This window comes from Carex rostrata, chromosome 25 (assembly GCF_964058835.1).
Source record: "Carex rostrata chromosome 25, lpCarRost1.2, whole genome shotgun sequence".
NCBI lineage: Eukaryota > Viridiplantae > Streptophyta > Magnoliopsida > Poales > Cyperaceae > Carex > Carex rostrata.
The window spans coordinates 396,993-412,242 of NC_135942.1; the positions used below are offsets into that span (position 1 = coordinate 396,993).

At 33.5% G+C, this 15,250-nt stretch overlaps 3 protein-coding genes across 3 annotated transcripts; 2 read left to right on the forward strand and 1 right to left on the reverse strand.

The window, feature by feature from the left end:
- The first annotated feature begins 277 nt into the window (after positions 1-277).
- Positions 278-4,472, forward strand: LOC144576212 (E3 ubiquitin-protein ligase AIRP2-like). The gene is made up of 5 exons (XM_078326514.1): positions 278-514; positions 663-819; positions 1,126-1,192; positions 2,710-2,950; positions 3,631-4,472. The coding sequence occupies exons 1-5, from the start codon at positions 435-437 to the stop codon at positions 3,839-3,841; spliced, it is 756 nt and encodes a 251-aa protein (XP_078182640.1). The 5' UTR covers positions 278-434; the 3' UTR covers positions 3,842-4,472.
- A 2,564-nt stretch (positions 4,473-7,036) lies between these two features.
- On the forward strand, positions 7,037-10,928 carry LOC144576211 (nuclear/nucleolar GTPase 2-like). Its single transcript, XM_078326513.1, has 11 exons — positions 7,037-7,464; positions 7,660-7,793; positions 8,133-8,262; positions 8,359-8,519; positions 8,914-9,015; positions 9,090-9,194; positions 9,502-9,630; positions 9,826-9,966; positions 10,057-10,157; positions 10,237-10,294; positions 10,461-10,928. Exons 1-11 carry the CDS (start codon positions 7,218-7,220, stop codon positions 10,785-10,787), a joined length of 1,635 nt encoding a protein of 544 aa, XP_078182639.1. The 5' UTR covers positions 7,037-7,217; the 3' UTR covers positions 10,788-10,928.
- Positions 10,929-11,678: 750 nt separating this feature from the next.
- On the reverse strand, positions 11,679-12,269 carry LOC144543893 (uncharacterized). Its single transcript, XM_078292344.1, has one exon. It carries the CDS (start codon positions 12,267-12,269, stop codon positions 11,679-11,681), a length of 591 nt encoding a protein of 196 aa, XP_078148470.1.
- Between the last annotated feature and the right edge of the window lie 2,981 nt (positions 12,270-15,250).

The following is a 15,250-nucleotide window of genomic DNA, read 5'->3' on the forward strand; positions in this document are numbered from 1 at the left end:
ATATATATCTTATCCTAATTCCTAAAAGATTTTATCTACGGGCTAGGGCTTCACATAAAAAATATATATATATATTTATCATTTACCAACAACTGTCAGATATCTGGGTCCCGCATTCCAGCCAAAGAACGGAGCGAAGGATTGTGCGCTGTAAGCCAGTCAAAATCTTTGAATTCCCGAAGTTTCTAATTATGCAACCACTTGTTCGACTCTTTAACCAATAACTTAATTTGGTAGTAATTAATTCGCCAAATAGAGACAGCCGCGCTGCCACCTGGCACAAACGAAAAGTTTGCTCTTTTCGAGTCGTGTCACGAGCAGAGCTCTCTCTTTTCCTTCATTGCCTCCCTACCTACGGAAAGAATAAAAAAAAACAAATAAATTACGGAATTAAGTAGGGTTTTTGGGTTTTGGTGCTTGGATGTTGTTGACGCATGTGCATCCTATCCATGGGGAAGTCATTCAAGGACTCGTTGAAGGTGCTGGAAGCTGACATACAGCACGCCAATTCACTGTAAGTCCACTTCCCTCTTCTGAAATTCTGATTATTTCGTTGAAAATTCGTTCTATTTGCTCTCTTTTAGGCCTAATCTGTGGTATTGCTTTTAAAAAAATGTGCATCTTGAAAAAAGATCAATTTTGCTTTTTTGATGTAATTTCAGGGCTTCAGAATTTAAGAGGGAGTATGACGGGGCATGCCTGCAGATGAGGATGGCATACAGTCCTGTGGCACATATTTTTCTATTCCTTGTCCAATGGACCGACTGTAGCTTTGCTATTGCTGGCACTCTTGGTTTTCTACGAATACTCATTTACAAGGTCTTCATTTCTTTCTTCTCTTTTTCCTTTCTTTGTCTTTTCTGGTAACATTTGCAACCCTTCTTGTTAAAACATCTGAGAGCAGTTGAGTTTCACTCTGTACTTTTAGGAATATAATTATGGAAGTAATTAATCAAATTAATTATTCAGAGCCAGACACCGGTACAACTGATGGATGTCAATTTATTAATTAGTTATATTTAATCATCTATGCTGTTAGTATATCAAGGTATTTTTCTTTTAGACTTGGTTGTTTACTAAGCTTGTATGTTATAGAGCATTTATTCAAATTTTTTGTCTGGGCAGGTTTATTTAGATGGAACTACAACTATGTCTACACAGGAAAGAAAAGCGAGCATCAGAGAATTTTATGGTATATGATTTAGTTTAAAATCATCTCACTCACTCTTGTTTTCTTTGCTATTTCATTCAATGGAATATACACACTTAGAATTGCCTTTCCGCTACAAGTAAGCATTGTCACTGCATTTCCATAATACAATTTGTTGTTTCAATATACCTGTCTAAATTATCTTATTCTTTGATGCATTGTATCCTGTTGAAGAAGTACTCTGCTATGTATTTGAAAAGGAAAATAGAATGATCTTCATCCATCTTTTTGTTCAGATAACTTTAAACTAAATCCTGTATTGTGCTAATTAAGGTGCTTATCAAGTAAAGATGTATCATTACTTGAGCTCCAGATCTCAATATCCAAAATTGGAATGACAGATCTGAATCACTCAATGTGATCCACATGTAGAAATCTCAGGCTTCTAAATAGCTAGCTATAGTGGCGCTATAGCTACGCTATAGCTTTTTCGGACCATAAACGCTAAGCTATGAGATAAAATTGCGCTAACTCAGCTACGACCGCTATAGCTATAATAGCTGACCGCTATTACCGCTATATGAGACCCGCTATAGCTACCGCTATGCTACATGGTTTTTTTTTTTGCAATTTATATGGATTTCTGTACTAATATTCTTATTTCTAATGCTACATGGTCTTCTACGATAAGTATACTAAACCAAATTATATGCTTCTATTTTTATTTGTGATTTATTCTATCATTCTATATCGAGAAATATTCAAATACTAATTATTCATTTTGATTACTCTTTTTATAGTATTCGTTTGTAAAATTATTATCGTTCGTTTCAATTGAAAGCTGATTTTGATTATTATTATTATAATTATAAAATGTTTAAATATGTATATTTACTTCATTTACCTTATAAAATTAATTGCTCTTTGTCTATTATAATATGTAATACCATGAAGTATAAACTATTAAATAATGTTACTTTTAAATTTTTTTCATTCTTATTTGCATAATTGATAAAAAGTATAGACTTAGATTAGTTGTCATTTAGTTGTTACATCAATTCTCTAATATTGATTATGTTGATAATTAGTAGAAATATAGAATATCAAGTTTGAAAAGGGAAAATCGCTATGTGTGATAGCTTCCGCTATAGCTACGCTATTCGCAATAGCTTTTTTTTTTGTCTCCCCGCTATGCCGCTATAATCGCTATTTAGAACCTTGAGAAATCTCGATGGAAACCGTCACATTATTTAGATTATTTTTTTTTCTAAAGAAAAATCAGCAGTACTGGATGATCTAGAATCCTTTAGATCAATGGGTTGTTCTCCTATCAGAAAAAGTAAAAAAAAAAAAAAAATTAAAAATGCAAAATTTAATGTCCTACAAGTAGATAACAAGGAGCAGCTTGGATCTGTCTGCGAATGTAAAGGCACATCTTTCCTTCATAAATCACCTTAGCACAAGTTCTAAATCCATTATAATTTATAAGTTACTAAAACATATTGTAAATGTTATGTAATTTAATGCACCATAACACTTTTTATATTCAACATAAGCAGCTGTAATATTTCCTTCGCTGATGCAAGTTGGAAATGGAATCAACGACATGCAAGACAGGAAGCAAAAGGCAATTTGCTTGGAGAGATATCGAAAGAGAGAACAGGAGGGAAAGAGAAAGCAACTCTTGTATGAGATTGAGGATGAGATAGAAGAGGAATGTGGGATCTGCTTGGAGACCAATAGCAGAGTTGTTCTACCCAACTGCACTCATTCCATGTGCTTAAGCTGCTACCGTGATTGGTACGCACATATATGCTCAATTTTAGTGATTGCAAGTACATGAGGCTATGATACTATGCATATCATGAAATGGTCCGTACTATGAATCAGTATCTTAATTTTCAAAGTTCAAATAGTCAATCTGAACCATTCAACATGATCTCCATATGAATATGTACTTGCAGACTAAATTTTACTTTTTTGTAATTTTTCTACTAATTTTTTAGATAGGTAGAAAATCACTATTTTTGAATGGTCTTGATTTTTTTTTTTTATGGTTGAATGGTCTAGAATTTTTAAATCAAGTGATTTTCTACCTATCTATAAAATTAGTAAAAAAATTGTGAAAAATGTAAAATTTAGTTTGCAAATACATTTTCATATGGAGATCACGTTGAACGGTTCAGATCGGCTGTTTGGATATTAAAAACGGAGATATTGATCCATAGTACGGAACAATCTGCTCTATGCATAGTACTTTGGCCTCACTAATTACCAGACTTCCAGTACTATATTAGTCTTTATCCAATGATCTGAAGTAGATGTGAAAGAAAAAGTTTGAAAGACCAGTACAATACTGATACGAACCATGGCCGAACTGCACCAGGTTTTGAATCTTCTGATGCTGACATCTTATTCCCTTGTTGTACGTTGATTCATGATCTCTTAAAAAAGTTTGAAAAATCATTTCTAAAATGTAGGAAATCAAGATCTCAATCATGCCCATTTTGCCGGGACAGTATAAATAGAGTGAACTCGGCTGATTTGTGGATATTAACTGACAACAGGGACATCATCGACTCAGCAACCATCACAAGGGAGAATCTAAGACGTCTTTTCATGTACATAGATAAACTACCTCTTGTGATCCCAAATTCAGTTTTGGATGCCTATGATTCTCATGTGAAGTGAGTGTCTCTACAAAACCTCAAAATATAAAAGTATATCTACCAGAGGACCATTCTTACTCTCAACAAAGTTGAAGTGTTTCTCTAGTGGCCAAATATGCTCGTCTTCCTCAGAAAAAGTTTACGTTATATTTTTCCTTGTGGGGAGCAAACAAGATTTCTGTAATCTTTTTGCTTCTACTTGCCATAAAGAATATGAAATGCATAGGGCATTTTGGTCATGCAATGTTAGAGCACTTGCGAGTTTATAAGAATGTATTTTTCCTTCTTTGAGGTCTAGATTTCATATTAAAATTTTTGTACAAAGATATGCCAGATACATTGCCATTATCGGCTCTGGTCCTGTTTGACATTTTTGTTCCTTTTAGGTTTATAGAGAGCTCTTTTTAATTTTAAAATACATAAATTGGTTCATGTAAGTACAGTTCAAGTGTTCAAGTTGTCAGTTGAGAAGTGTGACTCTCTGTTTTGTTTGTAATTATCGCACGTCTCTGTTTATGTAGTATTTTTAGCTAAAAAAACAAATTATGGTTATGTTTTTAAATTACAATGGATGTCTTTATGGTATTGTTTTGATAATATGCATATAATTGTTCCCAATCTATGACAGGAGTAATACATGTTATTCTTTCTTTCTTCCTGTGGAGTTCTTCAAGTATAAAAGAATTTTTTTCGTGCATTTTGTCATTTCTAAAGGCTCACAATTTCATTCTTTTAAGTAAGAATTTTGCGACCATCAAGTATTTTAAGTTCCAATCTTAAATATTTATAAAGAACCTTTTAGTTAGATTTTGAACTAGTGATCTTCTATGTAAATAATATTATTCTAGTAACTAGATTAAAAATTAATTCTCACAAATAAATTTCATACCTTAAAAATAAAATGTATTGCAGCGCATTTAAGACATTTATGATGGAAATTCTAATATCACATTACCAATAGAACGTAAAGGGGGGCACGCAATTTTTATTTTATTTTTAAATTTATGTACTATTTGCCGTTGTACGTAATTAAAAATTATTATGTACCAATATTTATCATTGTTAGCTGTTTAAAATGATATATAATATTATTTGTTGTGTTAGTCGTTCAAAATAAAAATAGAAATAAAAATATCTAGTAATATGCTAAATTAAAACGAAGTATTATGAAGTTATATGACCCATCAAAATGAATACTGACCAAAGATAATGTAGCACTCAAAGGTTGGTTGGGTAATCAAAAATGTCACTTTTGCCTTGATGATGAAATAGTGGACCATTTATTCTTTAATTGTAGCCTAGCAAAGCAGGTTTTGTTTTGGTTAGGAGCTATACCCAACTTCTTACCTAACTGACATTGTTTTCAAGATATCCTTGATTTTGATTTTACCTTACCTCCAACCAGTAAATATTATTTTTTCCTAATTACCATTAGTGCCTTTGCATGGTCCATATGGAATGCTAGGAATAGTATGTGTTTTCAGCATACCCCACTTCCAACTGTTAGATCCTTGGTTACTCATATAGTTCATTTGATTGTTTTGTGGACAAGAACAGTACAGGAAGCCGACCAACAGGGTAAAGATGCATGGCTGCCAGCAAACTTGGATGACGTCCCTCTGCGCGAATGGAATCCCGCCGTTGCTGGTCAAATTATTGAGTTGGATAGTGATACAGATCCTACTGACTATTGATCCATAACCAGTCTTTTTGGTAGATGGGTGCCCTGTGTGGCCTTTTTGTGTATGCCATATGTGGCATGATTATCTTTTGTTTTAATGATGCTTCTCTTGACTGCACTTGCTTTGTTTTGTTTTAGTGGTTAACGTTGCTTAGTCTATAAATTAACTTGGTTTCTATATGAAACGGGCTCTATTGCCTTATTTCCAAAAAAAAAATATGACCCATCAAAATGGAAATAAATAAACTAGTTTTTATTTTAAGATTGCATGTTAATTTACTGATAACTAATTTGTTGGCAAATATTCGTTTTGATAAAAAAAAAATTCAAGCCAAAGAAATTCAACAAAAAAAATGTAAATGACGAAATTCAACAAAAAAAATGTAAATGACAAAATTCAAACAGCTACAACTTTTGATAACAAACATTGATCTTTCTATTATGACTATAATCTGGAAAGCTCGCAAAAATCTACAGGTTTCTGGTAATCGAAAAAACCCTGTTCTCCGAGCAAAAATATATTGTTTGATGTCTCAAAAACTAAGTTTATATTTCTAGTCCTCGACAATTTGTTTTTAATTTTAAATAATATGTATATTATTTTTAACAATTAACTGGGACAAATTTTAGTACATAACCTTTCACTTAGTACATAACCTAAGTGATGAGCATAGTAGATCCGCGTGCCAATCCTAATGACACGCAAACTCAAGTCTTCGTTTATGCTAAGTTTTAAAATTTCTCCAAACTATCTATTACTTTCTGAATTTCATCATTGAATTCAATGGTATAAATACGAAAATTGGGATCATCTCCCCTGTTTTCAACTCATTTTTTAATTTTATAAATATAAAAACAATTTGTCGAAAACAAAATTACTTATTTACTTTTCGATAAATAGATTAAACTGTATCAAATAATACGTTTTCATTGAAGAGAGGCCAATAAGATCGAACATTGACAACCTTAGCTATAAGATGGAAAAAAAAATTGACGTAGACCAATGATATATTTTTTTTTAATTTAACCGGAAGAATATTAAATAAACTAAATTTGTGAAACTAACTAAGAAGAAATATAAAGTTACAAATATTTCTCCCTTAAATAATTGAATATCATCGGACTTTCCGTCCCAATTCCAACGAGGAGGAACTTTTTACTGTAACCCAGAAGCGAAGCGAAAAACCGATGAAGGATTTATTAAAGTCGAAAACCTAAACCCAGAGTCTGAAATAACTTCCAGAATATTTCGGTGCCTATATGAATGGTGGTGAACTTCAAGATCCGTCCTTACTTAAAACGGACGATAAAGATCTCCTACACAGTAGGTTACCGCACTGGATCTGAACTCGTAGCGCCTGCACAACGTCACAAGGAATCCGCATCCTCTACATTAACTTACCGTTTGAGTTAATTTACATACCGTCGATCAGAATTTGGGTCAATCCGGATCACGCTCATAACGCACGGGTCCTTTAACATTAGTGCTGATTTAAATTAGACGGTTTAGATCTTACCTCAAAATTTAAGTCAACTCAGAGACTGCGAGTTCCATAAGAAGGGGAAGCTCGTAATCCGTAGTGGCTGCTGTCCGAAAAACCCCAACGTATCGCGATAAGCCGACAGCCCTTTCTCTCTTGCCGCCGTGCTCCTTCTCTCAACTCTAGCACCTCCTTCAATCAAAAAAAAAAAGAAAAAAAAGAAAAATAGAAAAGAAATGGGGAAGAGGAAGGAGAAGAGCGTGAATGTATCGGGCAAGCCGAAGCACTCCTTGGACGTGAACCGCAGCAATGGGAAGGGGAAGGGGAAAGGCGACAAGAACATGCGCTCCGCCGCCACCGTGCGGCGCCTCAAGATGACTAATCAGAGGCCCAAGAGGAATAGCAAGGGGCATATTCTATGGCATGATCTCCAGTCCAAGGACCTGCCTAACACTCGCATCGAGCCTGATCGTCGCTGGTTCGGTTCGTACACTCTCTCTCTCCAGTCCAACTAAGTATTGATTATATATTCTGAATGACAATTTAAAAAAATGAAGAAGCAAATCAAAATGTTACAATCAGTGTAACATAATTATTGTCTGTGAATCTTTGACTTTGCTTTCAGTTGTACTGAAGTTGAATGAGTCCGTTACCAGTTAGTTCATTGTGAAATATTAGGAAATACAAGGGTTGTCAACCAGAAGGAGCTAGAGTTCTTCAGAGAGGAGCTTCAGAGCCGCATGTCCAATCAGTACAATGTTATATTGAAGGAGAGGAAGTTGCCTCTATCGCTTCTTCAAGATCACCAAAAGGTATATTTTGAAAAGTAGTATATTTGTATAGGACCTTTGGAAATCCTTCCTTGCATCAAAGCAATGAAGTAAACCAATGTGTGACTACTTTGTTAAATTGTCCACTTTGGCTAAGTATTTAAGAAATTTAACTACACAGGGTATTAGTAATAGTTCGCAAAATCCTGCTTCCGATGGAAATTCAAGAATTTTTTTCACCTATATATGTTGTACCGACAAAACAATCAGGATAATATAATATAATATGATGTGTGTGTGTAATAACACATTTCTGAGCCATGTGTAATCAGTTAACTTGAATCCTTAATTTAGAGTTTTTGTGTGATTCTTTTAAAACAGCAAGCGAAGGCACATCTTCTTGACACACAGCCTTTTGAGCATGCTTTTGGTCCAAAGGGAAGAAGGAAACGGCCGAAGCTTGCAGTATCTGATTATGAGTCTCTTCTTTCACAAGCTAGCACTTCTCAAGGTATACTGACTACGAGCTAGATTTTAACATTTGATTGTTCTTTTCATTATTATTATTATTTTTTAATTTTATATGGTTGCCGGTGATAATTTCAAGATGCATTTGAACAAAAGTATGCATCGGCAAACCTACCAAAGGAAGAAGAGGAGGATGGACTGAGAGACTTAGTTAGACACACTATGTTTGAAAAGGGACAGAGTAAGAGAATTTGGGGTGAACTATACAAGGTTGTTGATTCTTCTGATGTCGTTGTCCAGGTAGTTACCCTCTCTTGCTCTTCTCGTCAAGCCTGTTTGCTTTCCAGAATTATTTTTTCTGTTCTATTTTCTTACCAATCTATAGGTGCCAAATAGAATTCTTGTTATGGTGAAGTCTTGTCAGGTACTTTGGTTTGAGTTCTATTTGGGCGGGTATCTCTGTTCTGTTTGATCATGCATATCTACCCTAATCATAGCCCTGTTGATCCCTTAATTGTGCAAGTAAGTTTCAAATAGCCCTTAGTTTAACTCAATAGCTGCAGTTATGTTGTTAAGCTTGAATGAGTTACTGTTGTACTCAACTGAAGCCAAACCAATTTTAGCTATGGTCAATTATGTGGTGAAGAGACTGTTAATTAAATTTAATGTACGAGTTTTTTTTTTTCCTGTGCAGGTACTTGATGCGAGGGATCCACAGGGAACAAGATGCTTCCATTTGGAAAAGCACCTAAAGGAAAAGTGCATGCACAAACACATGGTTCTTTTACTTAATAAGGTTGGTGTCGCATATAGAATTTCACCATTGATACATTACAGTGCTTATTCCTTTTCTAACCGCTATTATTGTAGTGTGATCTGGTACCAGCATGGGCATCGAAAGGTTGGCTTCGCACTTTGTCGAAAGAGTATCCTACATTGGCCTTTCATGCTAGTGTCACCAAATCTTTTGGCAAGGTTGGTCTCTCTCTCTGTCAAGATAGCTGGGGACTTCTCAGTTCTACCCATTGCATTAAAATAACACATATTGTATGCCTCTACAAAGCATGTGAAGTGTCTTGTTCCTATAAGCAAACCACTTACATGTAGAATCAACTAGAAAGAGGATGTTATTTGATTATTGTTTTAATAGTATTTTTCGACTGTGATAGAAATCTGAGATATTTGTCATGCTTTTGGGTTATAGACCTATTTCATGAAATTTTGTGATTTGACAAATAATAGCATCATTGAGCAGGCAAATAATTGTTCTATATTGTTACAGGGATCTCTTCTATCAGTACTGAGGCAATTCGCACGCTTGAAGAGTGACAAACAGGCCATATCTGTTGGGTTCGTTGGTTATCCTAATGTTGGAAAGTCATCTGTTATTAACACCTTACGCTCTAAAAATGTATTCTCTCTTGTTATTTGTATGATTTTTTTTTAATCACCTAATCTTTGTTCATATTCTTCTTTGCTGGTCTTTTGGTCAAGGATTGCAATTGAATCCACCTTACCCTCAGTTTTGCAAGATGAATTATCCTGTTATTAATGTGTTCTCATTTTTTGAAGATTCTAATTTTATCCTTAAACTATGTATATGAAGGTTTGCAAGGTGGCACCAATCCCAGGAGAGACCAAGGTTTGGCAGTATATCACCTTGACCAAAAGAATTTTCCTAATTGACTGTCCTGGTGTTGTGTATCACAACAATGATTCAGAGACTGACATAGTTCTCAAGGGTGTGGTATGCTGTTTTTATCTCTTATAAGTGCCCAATTGATATGACATTTGCCTAGTTCGCAACTTGTAAATGAAATACTACTTGAATTTTTAGGTACGCGTTACAAATCTGCGAGATGCAACAGAGCATATAGGCGAGGTATTAAAACGGGTTAAAAAGGAGCATTTACAAAGGGCTTATAAGATTGACGATTGGTATTACACTTTCCTTATTCTCATCAGACTAAACATTCGTAGTTTTTCTTCGTTTTGTTTAAATCTGATTTTATTGCAGGGCCGATGAGAATGACTTTCTTACCCAGATGTGTGAGTCCTCTGGAAAACTTCTCAAGGTATTGTTCTACTTGATTATGTTCTTTCTTTCTTTCGCCTTTTCTTTTTTTGGCATGTATTCGTGCTTGCTTTGCTTGTGGTTGGGGGAGGAATGTGATTTTCAACAGAGGCCCACTCCACAGCAGAATGCTTGTGATTAAAATGAGATTTATTATTTTGTTTCAGGGTGGGGAGCCTGATTTGATGACAGTAGCCAAGATGGTGCTGCATGACTGGCAACGGGGTAAAATTCCCTTTTTTGTACCGCCGCCTCAAGAAACTGGTACCAATCCACTAGAAAACACACTTGAAGCGGACTCAAACAAAGAACACGATGAGGCCAAAGTACAATCCACAAATTCTGAAATTGTCGAGACAAATCAGGATGCAGCTGAAATAAACGAGTCTGGTGAAGATCAGAGAAAAACCACAGATAAGATGGCCGATGCCATGAAAGCCATTGCTGAGATCATCAACTCGCAGCAGAAGATGAACATCCCTGCTAGAAAATAGTGGAGGAACTTGTTTAATTTATTGTTATCCTGCAAATTTTTATTATTTTGTTCTTGTCTTAAGGTTGTTTTTCTTTTTGTTATGTAATGTTTATGTTTTGGAGATCAGCAATAGCGGTATGTATTAAGGATTTTGCTAGAATATAATTTCAAAGTTGTGCCTAATTAATAATGGACCACGTGATGTTTGCTTGAATTTTAATAATGAGAAATGCAGAGGATAAAACTAAGAAAATAATTGACATACTCGTGTTCTTTGCCAAATTTTTGTTAGCAAGGTAAATTGTTACCTAATTTTGGTTGAGATACTGTGCTCTCTTGAAATCAATAGTGGTAATGTTTGTAGGGATTTGAGCATTTGCTAAAGTGAAAGTTCATCAAGTCAAGTAACATTTATTATGCAACTGTTTTGTACGGTTGTCTATTTTGTGCAGCCTGTGCTCTTCTTCCTCTATAGTTTGTATCTTAAGTGGACTGTAATGCCCTTCGGAACTCCAATACTGATTATTGAATAATAAACGAGAATTAGAAACAATGAAAATAATATTCCTCTGATCTTTAATCAAACATAAATAATTTGCTTCTCTTTTTTAACGATGCCAGCTTTATCGGATCTCAGGAATGAGAAAACTGATATGTGTTTTTTTAACAAGCTACATTCATTAGAAAAACACATGCCATATTCTTCATCTTTTTCCATCTTCTTTCAGCAAATCGTTTTCCTTTTTTGCTATTTATTTGAATAATAATATAAGGTAGGTTTCAACTTCGATGCCTTTAACTAGCATAATTTCTATGCAAAATTTATCCCAATTAGTTTACTCGCACAGACCAAATGAAACTGCAACAACACTAACCCAGTACAAATTTACATCATCTATCTTCTTCAAAGTCAAAACCAGAGAGCACAAAGAGCTGCAAACACTAGTAATACAGAAAACAACAGCCTAAGCCATATCTCAATCCAAATTCCTTCCCTTGCACCATACTCATCCAAACGCCTGTAGGGGCAGTCATATTTCAATCCTATTGCAAAACCCGCAAGCCCGCAATAATTACGAAAGTTGCCATCGTCGACCCAAGTACCATAATTGGAATTACTCATGACCAGGTGATGATCTTCCTCCCCCCTGGACCTGGTGCAATTCATGAGAAAAGGCCGGTCGGGGATGCTGGGCTCGCTGGTACGTGAGCCCTGACCATACAGGGGAATAAAAGAGGTGTCAGACATGGGAGATTTGCATGTCGGGCAGGTGGTTCCAGTTGCGGGGTGGTGACGATGGAGCCAATCATAGATGCACGACCTGCAGTACAGGTGGCCGCACGTGGTCACGACCGGTTCTGATACGGAGTCTAGACATATATTGCAATTGAAGGAAGAGGATGAGGAGGTTTGGAGGGCCCCTCCTTCCATCTGATACAAATCCACTGTTACAAGGGAGATGAAGAAGGAAAAGCCAAAGGGACTGACTGGGGGATTCATGAGGGGTTATGGAGTAATTTTAACAATTTGTATGTTTGTAACTAGGGAAGTATGCATGTAAGCCCTCTCAAAAGTGAAAATGTAGATATTTATCTTTATTTTTGATAGGCAGAGGAGGGTTCAAATATCTTTATTTTTTGTGTCTTCATTAAGCTTCTTTTCTTATTTTTTAATAACAAAAATTCTAAAATTTATATGTCAAAATAAAACCATTAGATGTCATCTATGTTATTTTCTCTAGCTACATACACATACAATTTTTTTTTTTTTTTTAGTTTTATATGAATCAATTAGTAGAAAAATCAACGTCCATGATTTATCCACATTGGTGTATTTTTTGCAAGCTCTTTTATGTGTGCGTTGAGGCAATGATATAGATCACATCTAACTGTCTTTTGACATTTAAGTTTTAAATTTTAAGTTATTGTAATTCTAAAAATAAATGCATAATGAAAACACAAAAAATAAAAACATTTGAACCTTCGTCTTTTTGGTATTATAGTTGTTTTTATTAATGGCGGATTATAGTTGTTTCTATTAATGGATGGTACGATGATGAAAGTGATTTTGCTTAATTTGTTTGCAATTTCTTAGACACTGAAAGAGACGATGATTTAAAGCACATGAAGATTTGTCATATTTTTTAAATACAAGTTTTAAGGAAAATAGGTAAAAGTTACGAAGAACTTAAAATTAGATTTTATTTTTTATTTATTTTTTGGCTAAGGGTTCATAAGCAAAAACAAAAGCTCGCGAATTTGTTGAAACTTTTGTTGGACGATTAGGTTTTAATAATTTTTGGTAATTTTTGTTATTTTCATATGTTTCTAAGAAGCTGATCAAGTGTAAGGTAGTTTATTTGAAATATTGCAAATAGACACATAAGTAACGTTCATATTCTTCATGTCTTTCACACTTTAATCGTGCCTCAGATTCATATTTCTGTTTTTAAAGCCAAACTGTCAATCTGAATTACTTAATATATTATTCATATTAAAATGTACTTGAAAATCAAATTTTATATTTTTGGAAAATAACTCACTATTTTTTTAGACATTTATGAAATTACTACTTTTGGATTTCAAAATCTTGTGAAAATAATGATTTTGTACCTATATAAAAGTAGTAAAATTTTTGGTCTCTAACCACATTTTAATATGGAGATCATGTTGAGCGGTTTGAATCGACTGTTTGTACATTAAAAAAAGAAATAAGAATGTGAAAAATGATTGAGAATGAAAGACATGCATTTGAACCAAAGGCGGACCCAGCATGTAACATGGGGGTGACAGTTTTAGTAGTGATCTATCGGTACTGATTGATTTTGCTCTCCCTCTCCCCGCCCCTGGAAATTTTGTTGCCCCCTCTTCTGGATATCTGATTTGTAATTCGGGTTAAATTTAGTGTTAAAATCAAAATAAATTTATTGAATTATTATTTATAATTAGAATTATAAGTTAAAACATGAAAAATTACAAGTCGGAGCATTAGAAAATAAAAGTCAAAGCATTATTTTTTTATCGAGTACCCAATTAGTTAATAGATTTAGATCCGATTAGATATTTAAATCCAATTCAATATTTTTTTTTGCCCCCTCTGATAAAAATCGTGGATGATTTGAACCTGCTCTAGAAGTAATACGGAAATAAAATAAATTCTGAAGGGCGAAGACATAAAAAGCCAACGTTAATAATAGGCGGTTTCAAAAGCCAAAACTAAACTGTGAACGGATTACGGTGTTCACATGAGGAGGCTTGGAAGTTGGAGATAGAAGTGAAACTGAAACTCAAGATGAAAAAAAAAAAGTGCAGCAAATGGATTATTATTTTGAGGACAGCGAGTTTTTGTGTCTACTTCCTTTCCAATTAGACTTTGAGATAGCACATCCCTATCTCAATATCAATGCAATCTTGACTCTTCAAATCATAGTACTTCTGATGACTAATGTTGAACAGCAGTCTCTTCGTTAGGTGCCCTGTTCATTTCTAGCTAGATTGACTTCGAGATTTCACCTGTATTTCCTTCTAACCGGATATTATCCGATCCGTATTCGATAAGTTGGATATGGGTAAGTTTTTTTTTCTCTTAATTTATTGAATATGAGTAAGATTTTTTTTATTAATTTATTAAATAAAAGTATGGATAAGGCCTATTTTGTATCAATTATTCTATAAGATAATTAATAATATAAATTATATGTAATTTTTATTTATTTATTTATACATGTAACTATAGAATTTTATTATTATAATTAGATTAATTTATATTATATTTCATATAATTTTTTATGTAGTAATTTATGATAAAATACATTTATCCAAACTTTTATATATCTTTTACTGTTGTAATTTATGACAAAATTGATTTATAAAATATTTTATCATTTCATTAATAAATCATATCTTTTAAAATAAGGGAACAAAAAAAATTATAAATGGGATAAAAAAGTTTTTATTTTTGTGATATTAAGTACATATGTATTTAATATATATATTTAATTGTTATATTTTTTATTAAATTATATATGCTATCAATTTTTTTGCTAATTATTATTATTTGTTTCGTTATCCATTATTTTAATGAGCTATGGTATGAATAAGCTAATATTTAATGGGTAAGAATATGAAACCCAATCCGTACCGTACTGTACCCATTAACAGCTGAAATTTTTGTTAATACCCAAAAATTCTATCAAATTAATGAATCTATCCAATTTTGAGCAAAATCTCGAATAATGCCTTGTCCGGTCAATAAATAACCGGACTGATTGATTTTGTCCGGTTAATAACTAACCGGACTCAATCTACCCAATTCAAAAATTTTGTCCGGTTATTAAATAACCGGATTGAGTTTGTTTTTTTTTTTTTTACAAAAAAGAAATTTTTTAAATTTTTTTTATTTTTTATATTGAAATATTAGAAATGTTGAATATATTTATTTGAAAATAGGAGGTTGGCTAAGATCAAAGTGGTAGTTCTTGA

What these genes read in the sequence shown, in the direction of transcription:
- LOC144543893 (XM_078292344.1), bottom strand. Translation starts at nt 12,269, where the DNA reads ATGAATCCCCCAGTCAGTCCCTTTGGCTTTTCCTTCTTCATCTCCCTT.
- LOC144576211 (XM_078326513.1), top strand. Translation starts at nt 7,218, where the DNA reads ATGGGGAAGAGGAAGGAGAAGAGCGTGAATGTATCGGGCAAGCCGAAG. An exon ending in ACAAGCTAGCACTTCTCAAG is followed by an intron (nt 8,263 to 8,358) that starts GTATACTGACTA and finishes GATAATTTCAAG; the next exon opens with ATGCATTTGAACAAAAGTAT. An exon ending in TCACCAAATCTTTTGGCAAG is followed by an intron (nt 9,195 to 9,501) that starts GTTGGTCTCTCT and finishes ATATTGTTACAG; the next exon opens with GGATCTCTTCTATCAGTACT.
- LOC144576212 (XM_078326514.1), top strand. Translation starts at nt 435, where the DNA reads ATGTGCATCCTATCCATGGGGAAGTCATTCAAGGACTCGTTGAAGGTG. An exon ending in ATACAGCACGCCAATTCACT is followed by an intron (nt 515 to 662) that starts GTAAGTCCACTT and finishes ATGTAATTTCAG; the next exon opens with GGCTTCAGAATTTAAGAGGG. An exon ending in TACGAATACTCATTTACAAG is followed by an intron (nt 820 to 1,125) that starts GTCTTCATTTCT and finishes TTGTCTGGGCAG; the next exon opens with GTTTATTTAGATGGAACTAC.